Source organism: Typopeltis vanoorti, chromosome 7, assembly GCF_054136105.1.
Source record: "Typopeltis vanoorti isolate ZY-2024b chromosome 7, IOZ_Tvanoo_1.0, whole genome shotgun sequence".
NCBI lineage: Eukaryota > Metazoa > Arthropoda > Arachnida > Uropygi > Thelyphonidae > Typopeltis > Typopeltis vanoorti.
The window spans coordinates 152,907,727-152,922,965 of NC_143555.1; the positions used below are offsets into that span (position 1 = coordinate 152,907,727).

A 15,239-nucleotide genomic window follows, 5' to 3' on the forward strand; every position below is an offset into this window, starting at 1 on the left:
GGAACTTGTTTATAAATAAGCAAGTAAAACGAGTTGTTTCAGCCTTTCTTAGGTTCAATTACTGAAAAAAATAATTTTTCAAATGATGACTTTTTTTCGATTTCTGTGCGTATTATAGAGTGAGACACAGATTATTTGAATTTTGATACGAATTTTAAATACAGATCATTCGTGTCTCACTCTAGTATTTGCAATGATAATCTAATCTTACCACGAAGTGTAAACTCTTTATGCTTCTCACATAAACACGTGGCAAATGAACAATAGCTAAGGCTATTGTTTATCTTTATGCTTTCCATATTTATTATTATAAAATTACATTAATTGATAAATTAAAGCATTCAAAGTTATCCTACAATTAATTGCATTGGATCAATTAAGATGAGCGCTGATGCCCTATGGACTCTTAATTCATTCATGAATAAAAATGCAATCATACTGTCAAACTTACGTGAATTTTGTAGGGCGAGTTGCATAAGCCATACGACAGCAAAACCAACTTAAATGGTTCGCGACGCCACTGATATATATTACATAATCAGGTAGCTCAGTGGAAGGGGTGCTTGCATCCGCTACGCTAAGTCGCCTGAAGATAGACTTAAGTTCAATTCTAGTCGCCAACTGGAGGAACGTTTTCTAAGCTTTTCTTCAACCGATTCCCGAGTTAGTCGATCTCTAGCATGGGCAAGGGAGTTTTTTCGTCCCGTAAACTCAAAAAAATCGATCGTAAAACCCATGTTATTTCAGACAACAGCATATTCTGTTAGGGTTAGGTATCAAGAGATGGCAACACTTGTTTCCCATTTCGTCATCGCTTGCCGCTTATAATTAATGCTATTCATGTGTGGGGATATCTCTGATTGGCTACCGGTGGTGATTAAACTGGCCACTCAGTTCTCTAAAAGCTAGATAGAGTTAAAAGGCCTCCCTTACTCTCTATAAGGGAATAAAAGGCACTAGCTAATTATTAATTTATACTGCCTCCCATCCAATAATCATGAAAAAAGTCTCACATCAGGATGAAATTGATCTCCCATCTAAAAACTGCAAACATCAATGCCATGGCGAGTTTCGAAGCTACATATTTTAGTTGGGAAGGAAACGATAACCAGTCGATCAACCTTGCAGTTCCATGTATAATTCGATATATAAAGTACAGGGTGGCATGTAATGATAAATAATAATAATAATTGAATGGAGAAGGTGTCTTCTCTTTTGGTGAATTATTTATTAACGATGCTTTTATTTACCTGAAGTTAAACCTGTGTAGGTATTCTAGGCAAAAATATTTGAAGTTAGTAAAAGTCGAGTAAAATAAAGTAAAAACGAGTAAATACTCAAGAAGTAAACACTATTCTTCTTCTTTTCAGCCATTTTCTGTCCACTGGCAGACAAAGGCCTTCTCCAGTTCCTTCCACCTTTCTCTGTTCTTGGCAATGAGTATGACAATTCATCACTGCACCTTTTAGGACGTCGTGGGCCTCAATTCCCTTCTTTTGGAATCCAGTTCGTTAGTATGGTGGTCCATCACTCGTTCTCTTCTGGATAGATATCTGGCCCATTTCCATTTTAGTCGCTTGTGGTGAAGAATGATGTCAGTGATATGAGTCTGTCTCCTTATCCAGGTGTTTCGTTTCTTATCTTTTAATGTGATGCTTAGCTCTACTTCTATTTTTCTTCAAGTTGTTGCTAGTTTATTTGCCAGTGTTTACAAAGTGGGACATCATTGTTTTGAAAAATGCTTTCAATTTCCTGAATGCATTCCAGGCAAGTTGAACTCTTCTATTTATTTCCTTTTGGAGTCCACAGTTTTGATCAATCACATGAGCTAAGTATGCATATGAAGAGACTCTTTCCAAGAAATTGTTTTCTGTTATGGCCGGCCTGGTTGGCCGAGTGGTTAGTGTATCCGCTCTCCAGCCAAAAGGCTGCGGGTTCGAATCCCACCGTGGGCATGGATGTTTTTGATTGTCTGTGAAAATAATAGTGGTTATGGTGGACAGTAGATGGCATTGGTGTAGATGAGACAGTTTGTGAATGAGGTTGAGTGGTGGAGATGGAGAGTTGGTGCCCTCCCTCAATGAGTCTTAGGATTCCCTGGAGGTGTCTAATAATAATTATTATTATTATTATTATGTTTTTGGTGTTATAAAATTATTAAACATGGTTTTAGGTTTTTCTCTGTTTATTTTTAGACCGACTTTTCTGCTTTCATGATATAAGTCTTCTATCATCATATTAAGGTCTTCTGGAGTGTTTGCAAAAATTATATCATCTACATATCCTAGGCGTGTTAAGTTTCTGCTATTAATTTTTATAACAAGGTTTGTGCAGGTTATATTATTAAATACTTCTTGAAGGACTGCTGTAAAGATTTTGGGTGATGGAGAGTCTCCTTGTCGGACACCTTTTTCAATTGATATTTTATTGCTACTTGTGTGAAGTTGGATTGTTGGTGTGGCAGTGTGGTATATTTCCTGGAGGAGATCCATATATTCTCTAGCAACTCCCTGATTCTGGAATGCTTTGATTATTGAATTAGTTTTATGGAATCAAATGCTTTTCATAATCAATAAAGGCTAAACAGAGAAGCAATTGTTTTCTTCTGCGTTTTCTATTATTTGTTATGTTGTTTCATCTCCATTTAATTAATTCTACGTGAATTAGGTCTTCACAAGGACATTTTTCACTTTTCATTTGTTTTAATGCTTGTTTTATTTTATCTAATGTGAATGGGGAGATGAATTCCATAGGTGATGGAGAAGAGTTATTTATATAGTCATGCACTCTAGGAATTATTATTGTGATGAAATATATATAAACAGGCCTCTAACACAAAATATACTTTTTTATTTATTATTATGATTTTTTTTTTAATTGTGAAATTTTTATGCTTTCTGTCACAAAGTGTGTTATTTCCAATGGCGGAACTTATTGGTTTGAAAAAGAATACTTCTGGGAAATGTGTTTTTGGTATAGGGTGAAGGTTAGTGTTGTGTATGAATGACAAACGTGGTGCGCAAGGTTTTTAATTTTAATGTTAATACCAGTTTCAGCATATATCAGAAGCTGTTATTGCGCTTAAATTCATTGATACTCTAGACATGCCCTGGTTATTCTTGGTTTGAATACTGATAATGTCGGGAATGATAATAAGGCTAGCGAGACATCATACTTGCTGGCTGAATATTTAGCCACATACTGAAAAATTTTCCCCACCTTCATTCTGCGAAACCTTCTTAGTAGTTTGAATGTTTCTCTAAAGGAATGAAAACAGATGTAAGAAGCGAAATGTGACAATTTTGATACGCAGATAAAATATATGAAATGAATAACAGAATTCTAAGTTTCTCACACAAATGACGAAAATGAAGAATAATACTGCACAAAAATAAATTCCACTACAGCAAAGTTTTTTTTTTATTATTATTTATTTAGAAGTACTGTATTCTATGGGAACAGAATTTAATTTGAAATAAAATATCTGGGATACAATATGATGTCTCTGTGATAATGGAGATGGAATACTGGAACTCTTAACCCCGTGTTTAATTATTTCATTTGCTGTTTTGATTCCATTAAACCTGAAGATGGATAATGTAACTACAACCCTGTTATTTTTGCTAGTCGGTTACCTCCTACTCAGTATTGCAGCAATTCTCTAGACAGTCTTCCATGATGTTTACAATATCTCTCCTCCCTTTCCAAATTTTAATTAGATTAGGATTTTGTTATGCTGAGTATGAGAAGTGTAGTTTGCACACCTTGGGGAAGGTGTGCAAACTCTATCCTAGTAGATAGGAGGAAGAGGGATGATATGATAGCGACATACAAGTTGGTAAGGGATTGTAATAGGATTGTTGTTCAAGAGATCTTTCAAAAAATGGTGAGAGATCAGGGGAGAACAAGGGATCATCCCTGGAAGCTGTATAAAGATGCGAACAAGGGAACAAGATGCAGGTTTTTTTGCACACGAGTTGTGAATGACTGGAATGCCTTGCCTGAGCATGTAGTGTTTGCAGAGAATTCAAATGCGTTTTAGGCAAGATATGAACTGTGTGTAACAAAGGGACTCCTAAATGAGTCTTTGACTCCATGACCACATGGAGATACTGCACAGCATCAGCTGATGGGAGAACAAAAAGTCATCCTTGATAACTGTATAAGAGTATTCTGACTAAGGAATGTATAGTACATTTCTTTCTTGCTTAGAGAGTGATGGTTGAGTGGAATGCATTGCTACAGTCTGGATCTGTAATGAGGCTAGTGACTCCATGGAGACTTAGATATCATACTAATACTCCTAGAATAATTAACAGCTAGGGAAAAAAATCAGATACATGAGATGTATTTGTATAATAATAATAAAAATAATAATAAACTGTGTTTGCTATATTATGTGGCTTTTTGAAAGCTTGTTTTTTTTTTTTGATTTTTTTTGATATTGAAAAATATAATGTGGTTATGAACTTGTTTGCAATGTTAGGAAATAAATATCTATTGGAACTGTTTTTTTGTTTTTTTTATCTGGCTTTTGCTCATGTAAATCTTTATTATATTAGTACTATGGGTGAGTTAAGATTTTTTGTTTTTTTTTCTGAAATGTAGAAATCCTGTTCTAGAGACCACACATGGAACTTTTTTCAAACCACTTCAGGTTCAGTTAAATGAGATGGTTGTCTGATGCTGTGTGATGAAATTCATCTCCCACCTCTAAAGACATTCATAAGGCATCCATATCCATGGAACAACATTCATCTTGCATGGAAGTTGCAGTCTGTTGGTTGGAGAGTTGGTATGCTAACCACTCAACCAGGTTGGCCAAATTTATTATGCAGAATAAGGCGAGTGCAAAAGAAAAAAATTAATATACAGTACTAAATTAGACTAGCCTTTTTAAAGAATTGTGTTTTAAGCAAAAATAATGTTTATGATATTTGCTTATTTCTTTATACATATTCAAAATTAATGAAAAATTTCTCTTTTTTTATTATAGTGCATGTGGATATTTACTTTGATGGATATGCAGATTTGATTCATCATAAAGTTCCTACAGAATAATACTACTGTATATAAAGAGTGTTTCATGAGCAAGTTATCCTGAAAAATGCATTTTATTAAGTCATATCATTATCCTTTCTTAAATAAAAGGCTTTGTGTGTTGACACTTAAGGAAATGTGGACTCATTGAAATTTCAGAGTGAAAAAAACTACTATGCCATGGAGGTAACACTCACAGCACCATCTGATTACCCAGAGGATGATGTTGATTTAGTTCAACCACATTTTCCCCTATTAAAAAAAAGTCTTATTCTTTCTGAAGAAATTGAAGATATTGGAAAAAATATTTCTCATCCTGCATTTCCTCTTCCTTCTGATGTGACTCCAGAAACTCTGTTATCTCTATTAAATCATAAAACAGTGTTTCAAGAAGGTTATGTATATTATCCTTATTTTTTTTCTACTGACAAAATATAGTTTGGAAAAACTGGATGAAAAATCTTTTCTCATCAGCCAAGCAAAATGCAAAGTCTTCTTTTAACGTTGTTGCTGAATAAAAATTTCGAACATATGTTTTTTATACCACTTAACTCATGAAATTTTCTTTAAAGGATTTTTTTTTAAAGCTTTTCCAAACTAAACTAAATATGTGTATCATGCTTAAATCACATTCTAATTCAATGTTTAAATAATAATAAAATTTAGCCTAATATAATGCAAGCTTAACATAAATCTGGAGTGCATAAAGGTCAAGCTGAATAACTGGAGGAGACCCCTATGTAGTCTTTTAAGACATGCAGAGAACTGTCTAGGACTTCTGACCTGATGTCTAATCGTACCTTCTCATTGTACACTCCCATCAGTAGGTATTTCCATGGATACTGAACAAACAAGCAAGGGGTGCAATTTTGGATTTAGCCAACCAAATTGTATTCTTATTTTCTTAAACCAAAATAAAATGATGGTACAACATGATAGAATTTCATGCTATTGGGATGTCATCCAGTTAAACAAGCTCTGTTGTTTTTGCTAGGTAATCAGGTCGAACAGCAAAAATTCAGCTACCCCAACTCGACATCAGCAGGGTTCAACATTTAGCACCATCAACATAAGAAGCATCAATGGAAAAGAAATGGAACTACCAGAAGAATTGGATAAGTCCCAATTCGACATAATCATCATCATCAAATTCCTGCCATGTACCCTCAAGGGGTGTATAGGATATGATAGTACTACATGAAAAATTTACGTCATTACTAACTTCCTATCTACAATTTTCCTCCAGATCAGTCTTACTTGTCAAGACTCCAACATTATCACGTCTTATGTTTCTGTCGTCTAAGGCACTTTGTGCTGCATCAATCCATCTATATCTTGGTCTTCCTCTGGGTCGTTTTCCTGCCAACCTGGCAGAGAACACTTGTTTTGCTAATCTTTCCTCACCCATTCTGTTTAAATGACCATGCCACTTGAGATTAGCTCTGCTAACGCATTCCTGGATGCTGACAATGCCAAGTTCTTTCCTAATATATTCGTTTTTGATATGATATTGCCATTGATGCCATCTGTTCACACCTCTAATATTTCTCAGGATTCTCATATCTGCAGTCTCTAGTCTTTGGTCAAGTGTTTTACTTCTGACCCAGCTCTCAGATCCATAAGTTAAAACTGGTTTGAACACGGTCTTGTATACAGCTAATTTAGTGTTCTGACTAATTTCTCTCTTATTCCATATGAATTTATTCAGTTGACTTCCTGCCATACCAACTTTGTTGATTCTGTTGTCTATTTCCATATTTAATTTACCATCTTCACTAAAAATTGTGCCTAAGTAGGTGAAATGTTTTACTTGTTCCACAGGTTCTCCGTTCACAACGCAGTTGACATTTTCAAAGATTCTACCCATTTTAATTGTCTTTGTCTTTTTATTGCTGACCTTCATATCATATTTATTACAATGGTTATTCAATTTAGTCAGGGAATCTTGCAGACTTTTAGTGGATTTATTTAGAAGTATAATATCATCTGCATAAAGCAGAGCTGAGATTAACATCTCCAATTTTGATATCAGGTTTAATACCACTTTCCTTCTCTGTTACTCATTATCTATATGTGATCCATATAGATAATGAGTGACAGAGGGGATAATGTACATCCTATACCACATTTAACATTAAACCATCTTTTTGTACTTCCTTCAATTCTAACTGCTGACTTACAACTCAAATAAAGACTAAGTATTGCTTGATATAATGCCCCATTGACACTATATAACTGTAGCATATTAAATAGCTTCTGTCTTGGCACCTTGTCATATGCCTTTTCCAGATCTACAAAACTTAAATAGAGATCTTTGTTATATTCCCATGTTTTCTCGACTATTTGTCGTAAAGTGAAGATCTGATCCTGACAGCCACTATTTGGCCTGAATCTGGCTTGTTCTTCACCAAGCTTTTCTTTCACAATTCTTCTTAACCGTTTTTCAAGTATACTTGCATATATCTTACCACGAACACCCAGTAGGGAAATACTTCTGTAATTCTCACATTCAGTTTTATTTCCCTTTTTTACTATGAGAGCTCTACTCTAATCATCGGGAATTCATCCCTCTGTCCAGGCCTTCAGAACTATGCAATGCAGCCACTGTAAGACTTTTATACCACCACACTTAAGCATTTCTGGTCAAATATCATCTACTCCTGCTGCCTTTCCATATTTCAAGCCTTTGATGGCTTTTTCTAATTCAAGTATGAATCTGTATTCCTGACTACATGCCTGTTGAGTGTTTTTTTACCCACTGTGCTATCACTGCTTGTTTCATTTAGCAATTTCTCGAAGTAATTACTTCATACTTCAAGGATATCTTTTTCTGCAGTTTTCATGTCATCTATCATCTCTAACTCGTTTTACAGGCACTCTTTCCTCCATTTCTAAGCTTCTTCAGCAACCTCCAGAATATTTTGCCACCTTGCTATTTATTTTCTATGTTCTTGGCAAAGTCTTCCCTTGACTTTGTTTAGCTAGTTTTACACAGTGTTTAGCTTTCTTACATTTGTCTCTCTATTCTCTAAGAGCACAAGCTGACTTATTTCCCAGGAACTTTGGATATGCTTTCTTCTTTTCCTTAACTGCCTCTTTAACTTCCTTTGTCCACCATGGAGTTCTGATTTTTCTATCCTTGCTGACAACCTCACCACATGCCTCTCTGGCTGAATCAATCAAGGTTTTCTTCAAGGCTTGCCACTGAATCTCCAAGGTTTGGTTCCTGTTCTCAAACTCTTTCATTTTTTCTTCAATAATCTTTGTGTATTTTAGTCTACTATCTACTTTGTTACTGAACGAACGAGGATTGGCTATCAATTTGGGATTTAGCTGACCAAATTGTATTCTTATTGGTTAAACCAAAATAAAAAATGATGGTACAAAATTTCATGCCGGCTGGGGCGTCGCCCGGTTAAACAAGGCCCCCGTTGTTTTCGCCAGGGAACCAGGACGAACAGCGAAAAGTCAGCTACTGGAACAAATCTGAAAACAAACCCCAACTCAACATCACCAGAGTTAAAGATCGGTACTATCAACGTAAGAAGCCTGAATGGCAAAGAAATGGAGCTAGCTGAGGAATTAGAAAAGTACCAGATCGACATAATAGGGGTGACTGAAACAAAAAAGACCAAAACTGGTGAGATCTTTCTGAGCAATAAATACAAAATGTTATATTCAGGCAATGACAATCAAGGAAAAGAAGGAGTAGCCATAGTATTCAACACAAAATACGAGGCTAATCTTCTTGAATGGCAGTCAGTCTCAAGTAGAGTAATGTGGGCAAATATGAGAATGGGGAACTGGACAATGAGACGTATTTGTGCCTATGGTCCCACAGAAGGTTCTACTAAGGTAGAAGTGGAGGAATTTTTTGAGGCTTTAGAAAAAGCAACTGACACAATGAAAAAGGAAAAGTTGGTCCTTGTTGGGGATCTAAATAGCAGAGTAGGAAATGATTGTGAGACACAAAAATATTTTTGGAAAATTTGGAGAAAAGAGCAAAGCTAATTATAATGGCAAATATCTGTTGGATTTCTGCTCAGGACATGGACTGGTTATTACTAACACCATGTTCTAACATAAAAATGTGCAAAAATTCACATGGAGAGAAGAGGCTAGGAATAGGAAAAGTCTCATTGACTATGTTATTGTTGATAGTGATGTTTTCTCCCTGGTGCTGGACACCAGAGTGTACAGAGGATTTGAAATTGGAAGTGATCACTATTTAGTCTTGAGAAGGATAAAATTGAATGTCATATTGAAAAGAATAACATGTAAGAAAGTTTTAAAGCGAATAAAAGTTGAGCAGCTCTCAGATGTGAACTGTAGACTAAAATACACAAAGATTATTGAAGAAAAAATGAAAGAGTTTGAGAACAGGAATCAAACCTTGGAGATTCAGTGGCAAACTCTGAAGAAAACATTGATTGATTCTGCCAGAGGCATGTGGTGAGGTTGTGTGCAAGGATAAAAAAAATCCGAACTCACTGGTGGACACAGGAAGTTAAAGAGGCATTTAAGGAAAATAAGAAAGCATATCAAAAGTTCCTGGCAAATAAGTTAGCTTGTGCTCTTAGAGGATAGAGAGACAAATGTAAGAAAGCTAAACAGTGTGTAAAACTAGCTAAACAAAAGTCATGGGAGGACTTTGGCAAGAATATAGAAAATAAATATCAAGAAGGTGGCAAAATATTCTGGAGGTTGTTGAAGAAGCTTAGGAATGGAGGAAAGAGTGCTGTAAAAGGAATTAGAGATGATAAAGGTGAAATGAAAACAGGAGAAAAAGATATCCTTGAAGTATGGAGTAATTAATTTGAAAAACTGCTAAATGAAACAAGCAGTGATGACAGCACAGTGATAAAAAACACTGACCAGGCATGCAGTCAGGAATACATATCCATACTTAAAGTAGAAAAAGCCATCAAAGGCTTGAAATGTGGAAAGGCAGCAGGAGTAGATGATATTCGACCAGAAATGCTGAAGTATGGTGGTATAAGAGTCTTACAGTGGCTGCACTGCATAGTTCAGAAAGCCTGGACAGAGGGACGAATTCCCGATGATTGGAGTAGAGCTCTCATAGTACCTATATATAAAAAGGGAAATAAAACTGAATGTGAGAATTACAGAGGTATTTCCCTACTGAGTGTTCCTGGCAAGATCTACGCAAGTATACTTGAGAAACGGTTGAGAAGAATTGTGGAAGAAAAGCTTGGTGAAGAACAAGCTGGATTCAGCCAAATAGAGGCTGTCAGGATCAGATCTTCACTTTACGACAAATAGTCGAGAATGCATGGGAATATAACAGATATCTGTATTTAAGTTTTGTCGATTTGGAAAAGGCATATGACAAGGTGCCAAAAGAGAAGCTATTCAATACGCTGCAGTTATATGGTGTCAATGGGGCATTATATCAAGCAATACTTAGTCTTTATTTGAGTTGTAAGTCAGCAGTTAGAATTGAAGGAAGTACAGGAAGATGGTTTAATGTTAAATCTGGTGTGAGAAAAGGATGTACATTATGAAGGAAAGTGGTATTAAACCTGATATCAAAATTGGAGATGTTAATGTCAGCTCTTTGCTTTATGCGGATGATGTTATACTTCTAAATAAATCCCCTACAAGTCTGCAAGATTCTCTGACTAAATTGAATAGCTGTTGTAATAGATATGGTATGAAGGTCAGCAATAAAAAGACAAAGACAATGAAAATAGGCAGAATCATTGAAAATGTCAACTATGTTGTGAATGGAGAACCTGTGGAACAAGTAAAACATTTCAGCTACTTAGGCACGATTTTTACTGAAGATGGTAAATTAAATATAGAAATAGACAACAGAATCAGCAAAGCTAGTATGGTGGGAAGTCAATTGAATAAATTCATATGCAATAAGAAAGAAATTAGTCGGAACACTAAATTAGCTGTATACAAGACAGTGTTCAAACCAGTTTTAACTTATGGATCTGAGAGCTGGGTCAGAAGTAAACACTTGACTAAAGACTAGAGACCGCAGATATGAGAGTCCTGAGAAAGATTAGAGGCGTGAACAGATGGCATCAATGGCAATATCATATTAAAAATGAGGATATTAGGAAAGAACTTGACATTGTCAGCATCCAGGAATGCATTAGCAGAGCTAATCTCAGGTGGTATGGTCACTTAAATAGAATGGGAGAGGAAAAAGTAGCAAATCAAGTGTTCTCTGCCAGGTTGGCAGGAAAACGACCCAGAGGAAGACCAAGATATAGGTGGATTGATATGGTACAAAGTACCTTAGACGATAGAAATATAAGATCTGATAATGTTGGTGTCTTGACAAGTAACAGACTGATTTGGAGGAAAATTGTAGATAGGAAGTTAGTAATGATGTAATTTTTTCATGTAGTACTGTCATATCCTGTACACCCCTTGAGGGTACATGGCAGGAATTTGATGATGATGATGATGAGTTCACATTTGAGAGCTGCTCAACTTTTATTTGTTTTAAAACTTTCTTACATGTTATTCTTTGCAATATGAAATTCAATTTTATCCTGCTCAAGACTAAATAGTGATCACTTCCAATTTCAAATCCTCTGTACACTCTGTGTCCTGCACCATGGAGAAAACATCACTATGAACCATAACATAGTCGATGAGACTTTTCTTATTTCTTGTCTCTTCTCTTCATGAATTTGTGCACATTTTTATGTTGGAACATGGTGTTAGTAATAACCAGTCCACGTCTTGTGCAGAAATCCAATAGGTATTTGCCATTATTATTAGCTTTGCTCTTTTCTCCAAATTTTCCCAATATATTTTTGTATGTCTGAGAATCATTTCCTACTCTGCTATTTAGATCCCCAACAAAGACCAACTTTTCCTTTTTCATTGTGTCAGTTGCTTTTTCTAAAGCATCAAAGAATTCCTCCACTTCTACCTTAGTAGAACCTTCTGTGGGCACAAATATATACAAATAATATACAAATGTGGGTACAAATAGGTACAAATAAGTCTCATTGTCCAGTTACCCATTCTGATATTTGCCCAAATCACTCTACTTGACACTGACTGCCATTCAAGAAGATGAGCCTCGTATTTTGTGTTGAATACTATGGATACTTCTTCTTTTCCTTGATTGTCATTGCCTGAATATCTGCATAATATAGACATTATGTTGACATACCAAGACAAAGAAGACAGAAACAGGTGAATTTCTTTTAAGCAACAAGTACAAGATGTTATATTGAAATAACGATCAGGGAATAGTAGCTTATTTCACATGAAATATGAGGATAATCAGAAATGGCAGGCACTATCAAGTAGAGTGATGTGTACATATCAGAATGGGAAACTGGATAATGCAACTTATTGTGCCTTAGTCCTAAGAATATTCTACTAATGCAGAAATGGAGGAATTTTTTGAGGCATTATAGAAGGTAGCTGACCCAAAGTAAAAGGAAAAGTTGATCCTGGTTCTTGTAGATCTAAATGGCACAGTAGGAAATGATTCCAAACATATAGAAATGTTTTGGGGAAAATTTAGAGACAGCAAAAAGTTAATAATAATGATAAGTACCTACTACATTTCTATTTGGTATGTTTGGCTAGTCATTATTAGTACCGTGTTCCAACATAACGATGCACACAAATTCACATGAAAAAAAAAAATCAAGAAATAAGATAAGAAAAGTCTCATTGACCATGTTATTATTATTATTCAGGCCTCCATGGAGTCAAAAGACTCATCGTAGGAGGTCCTTTCTAAGAAACAGAAGTCTATTAAGACTCATTGAGGGAGGTCCCTCCTGGGAAACACAAAATCTATCATAATAAATTTAGTTTAATCCTTTATCCAAGTGTGAGTAAACAAAGTTTTCGCCTGAAAGTATCTTCAGGACTGGGGTAAGGTGGTACAACACCGGGCAACTCCTTGCAAAGGTGGAGGAAGTTCACAGCACTCCTGTCTCGGTATCTCCCATAATGCAAAACACATCTCCTTGCGGATATGTATAATGTTCTGCATTAAGGGGAGGACCACTACCCAGACTAGTTTCGACCTTTATTGAGGTGTCTTCAGTGGGAGCCAGGCCTGAGTGGAGATACCAGGCAGAAGCATTAGCAAGGTCATCTCTACCTGTAGGAGTTGCCAAACAGTGTGCCACCTTTTTATTAAATTACTCCGGATTTAGAGAAAGATGTTGAAAGTTTATTTTTCACTTGGTTACACTATAATAAATTTAGTTTAATCCTTTATCCAAGTGTGAGCAAATAAAGTTTGTGCCTGAAAGTATCTTCAGGACTGGGCACCTTTGCAACAAGTTGCCCGGTGGTGTTCTACCACCTACCCCAGTCCTGAAGATACTTTCAGGTGCAAACTTTGTTTGCTCACACTTGGATAAAGGATTAAACTAAATTTATTATAGTCTAACCAAGTGAAAAATAGACTTTCAACAAAGTCTATCATACCACTCCTTAAATGCATCGACCGTTCTCGCTGTCACCACTCCATCAGGCAATGCATTCCACGGTTCAACCACTCCTCACCCTCTTTCTCACAGTTTCCTTTCATAACTTCCAGGGATGGCCCCTTGTCATGACTCCTTCCCGCTATTCAACCAAGCGAAAGAACTCCCCAGTGTCAACCTGTAATCATCTCTCAACAGTTTAAAAGTCTCAATCATTTACCCCTCCTTCTTCTATCCACCACGAACCGCCCTTATGCAATGGCACTATCTTACCTTCCTTCCATTCCATGGATATCTTTCCAGCCAGACTTTCATTGAAAAGCCAGGTCAAGGGCACTCAGTTTCTTAGCACATTCTCTCAAAACTCGTGGTGAAATACCATCCAGTCCCACAGCTTTACTAACATCCAGAGTACTCAGTATGTGGAATACACTCTCCTCCTGCACCTCTAAACCTCGAACCTGCTCTATCCCTCTAGTATTCAAATTGACTCCTCCAGGATGAAATACTCCAATAAAGTGTTCATTGAGCAATTCCACTATGTCCTCTGCATCAGTCACCCTATTCCCATTTTTATCGCCCAATGTCATTCTTCCACAGTCATTTCTCCTCCTACTTGCCACATAGCTAAAAAATTCCGTAGGATTTTCCTTGGATCTTAGTGCCAATCTCTTCTCATATTCCAGTTTTTCCTTCCTCACCATACTAGTCACTCTCCTGGCCTGTGTCTTATATTCTTCATGCATCTTCTCTTCATCTGTCTCCTTATATCTCTTCCATAGCATCTTTTTTGCATGTAGCTCCTGTTTAATATTGTTTGTCATCCACTTTACTCCAAATTGTGTCCTCTTCGTCACTCGTGGAATACAGCCTTACCATTGCTGCTAACAAATATTCCTTCACAATTTCCCAAGCACTAATGATATCCCAGCCGTCCAATTCCTCTCTCCACGAAACTTCCCCAAGTTGATGTCTAAGACTATTATAATCACCTGCTTTATAATTCCACTTACGTTCATGTCTCTTTGATACTCCTGCATGTCTATTCATTTTCCAAGTCAAAACCATATGGTCACTCTCTCCAACTGGTGGGAGAGATGTCATCTCAGTTATTATCAGCTCTTCGCATGCTATAACCAAATCCAAAACTCTTGAACCTCTTGTTCCCTCTGTTACATGTTGCCTAAGGCATTTGTCCCTCAAGAATTCTAGAAATTCCATTCCCCTATTTGCTACATGCATCTTCTTTTCCCCAATCTATACTGCTGTAGTTAAAATCTCCCATAACAATCATTCTTCTTGCACTTGCCATGCTCAACTGTCTCAACATCTCCTGGTCCCCACCCTCTGTGCTCCTGGGTCTGTAGCAACACTCCACTAAATATCCTGTCTTGCCCACCTCCACCTCACACTATATGCTTTCAAAATCATCAGTGTCATAGCCTTCCAAAGCCTCCACTCTTAGAGGACATAGGTCGTCACTTATCATAAGCAGTACTCCGCCACCATGCTTTCCCTTCCTATCCTGCCGAAAAATGCTGTACCCAGCAACTTCTATTCCTGTTATTATATCCTCTTCTGTCAACCACGTCTCTATGATCCCAATAATCTTTGGCCAGGCTGATGCTATCAGTGCCACCAATTCTAGATTACAGATTCTGGTTAACAGGTAGGACCATGCTTACACTTTTCGGGGCCCGATGCACTAGAGTGATAGATAAATAAAAACAATCAATATATACAAAAAACTTT

The 15,239-nt window shown here is 36.5% G+C and overlaps 1 protein-coding gene across 1 annotated transcript in view; it reads left to right on the forward strand.

Annotated features, from left to right (window-relative positions):
- The first annotated feature begins 2,924 nt into the window (after positions 1-2,924).
- Positions 2,925-15,239, forward strand: part of LOC150105220 (uncharacterized) — a 102,670-nt gene continuing 90,355 nt past the window's right edge. Inside the window, exons 1-2 of the mRNA XM_090395540.1 lie at positions 2,925-2,986; positions 4,997-5,434. Coding sequence (XP_090251666.1) covers positions 5,221-5,434 — 214 coding nt within the window. The 5' untranslated portion in view covers positions 2,925-2,986; positions 4,997-5,220. The remainder of the gene's footprint in view (positions 2,987-4,996; positions 5,435-15,239) is intronic.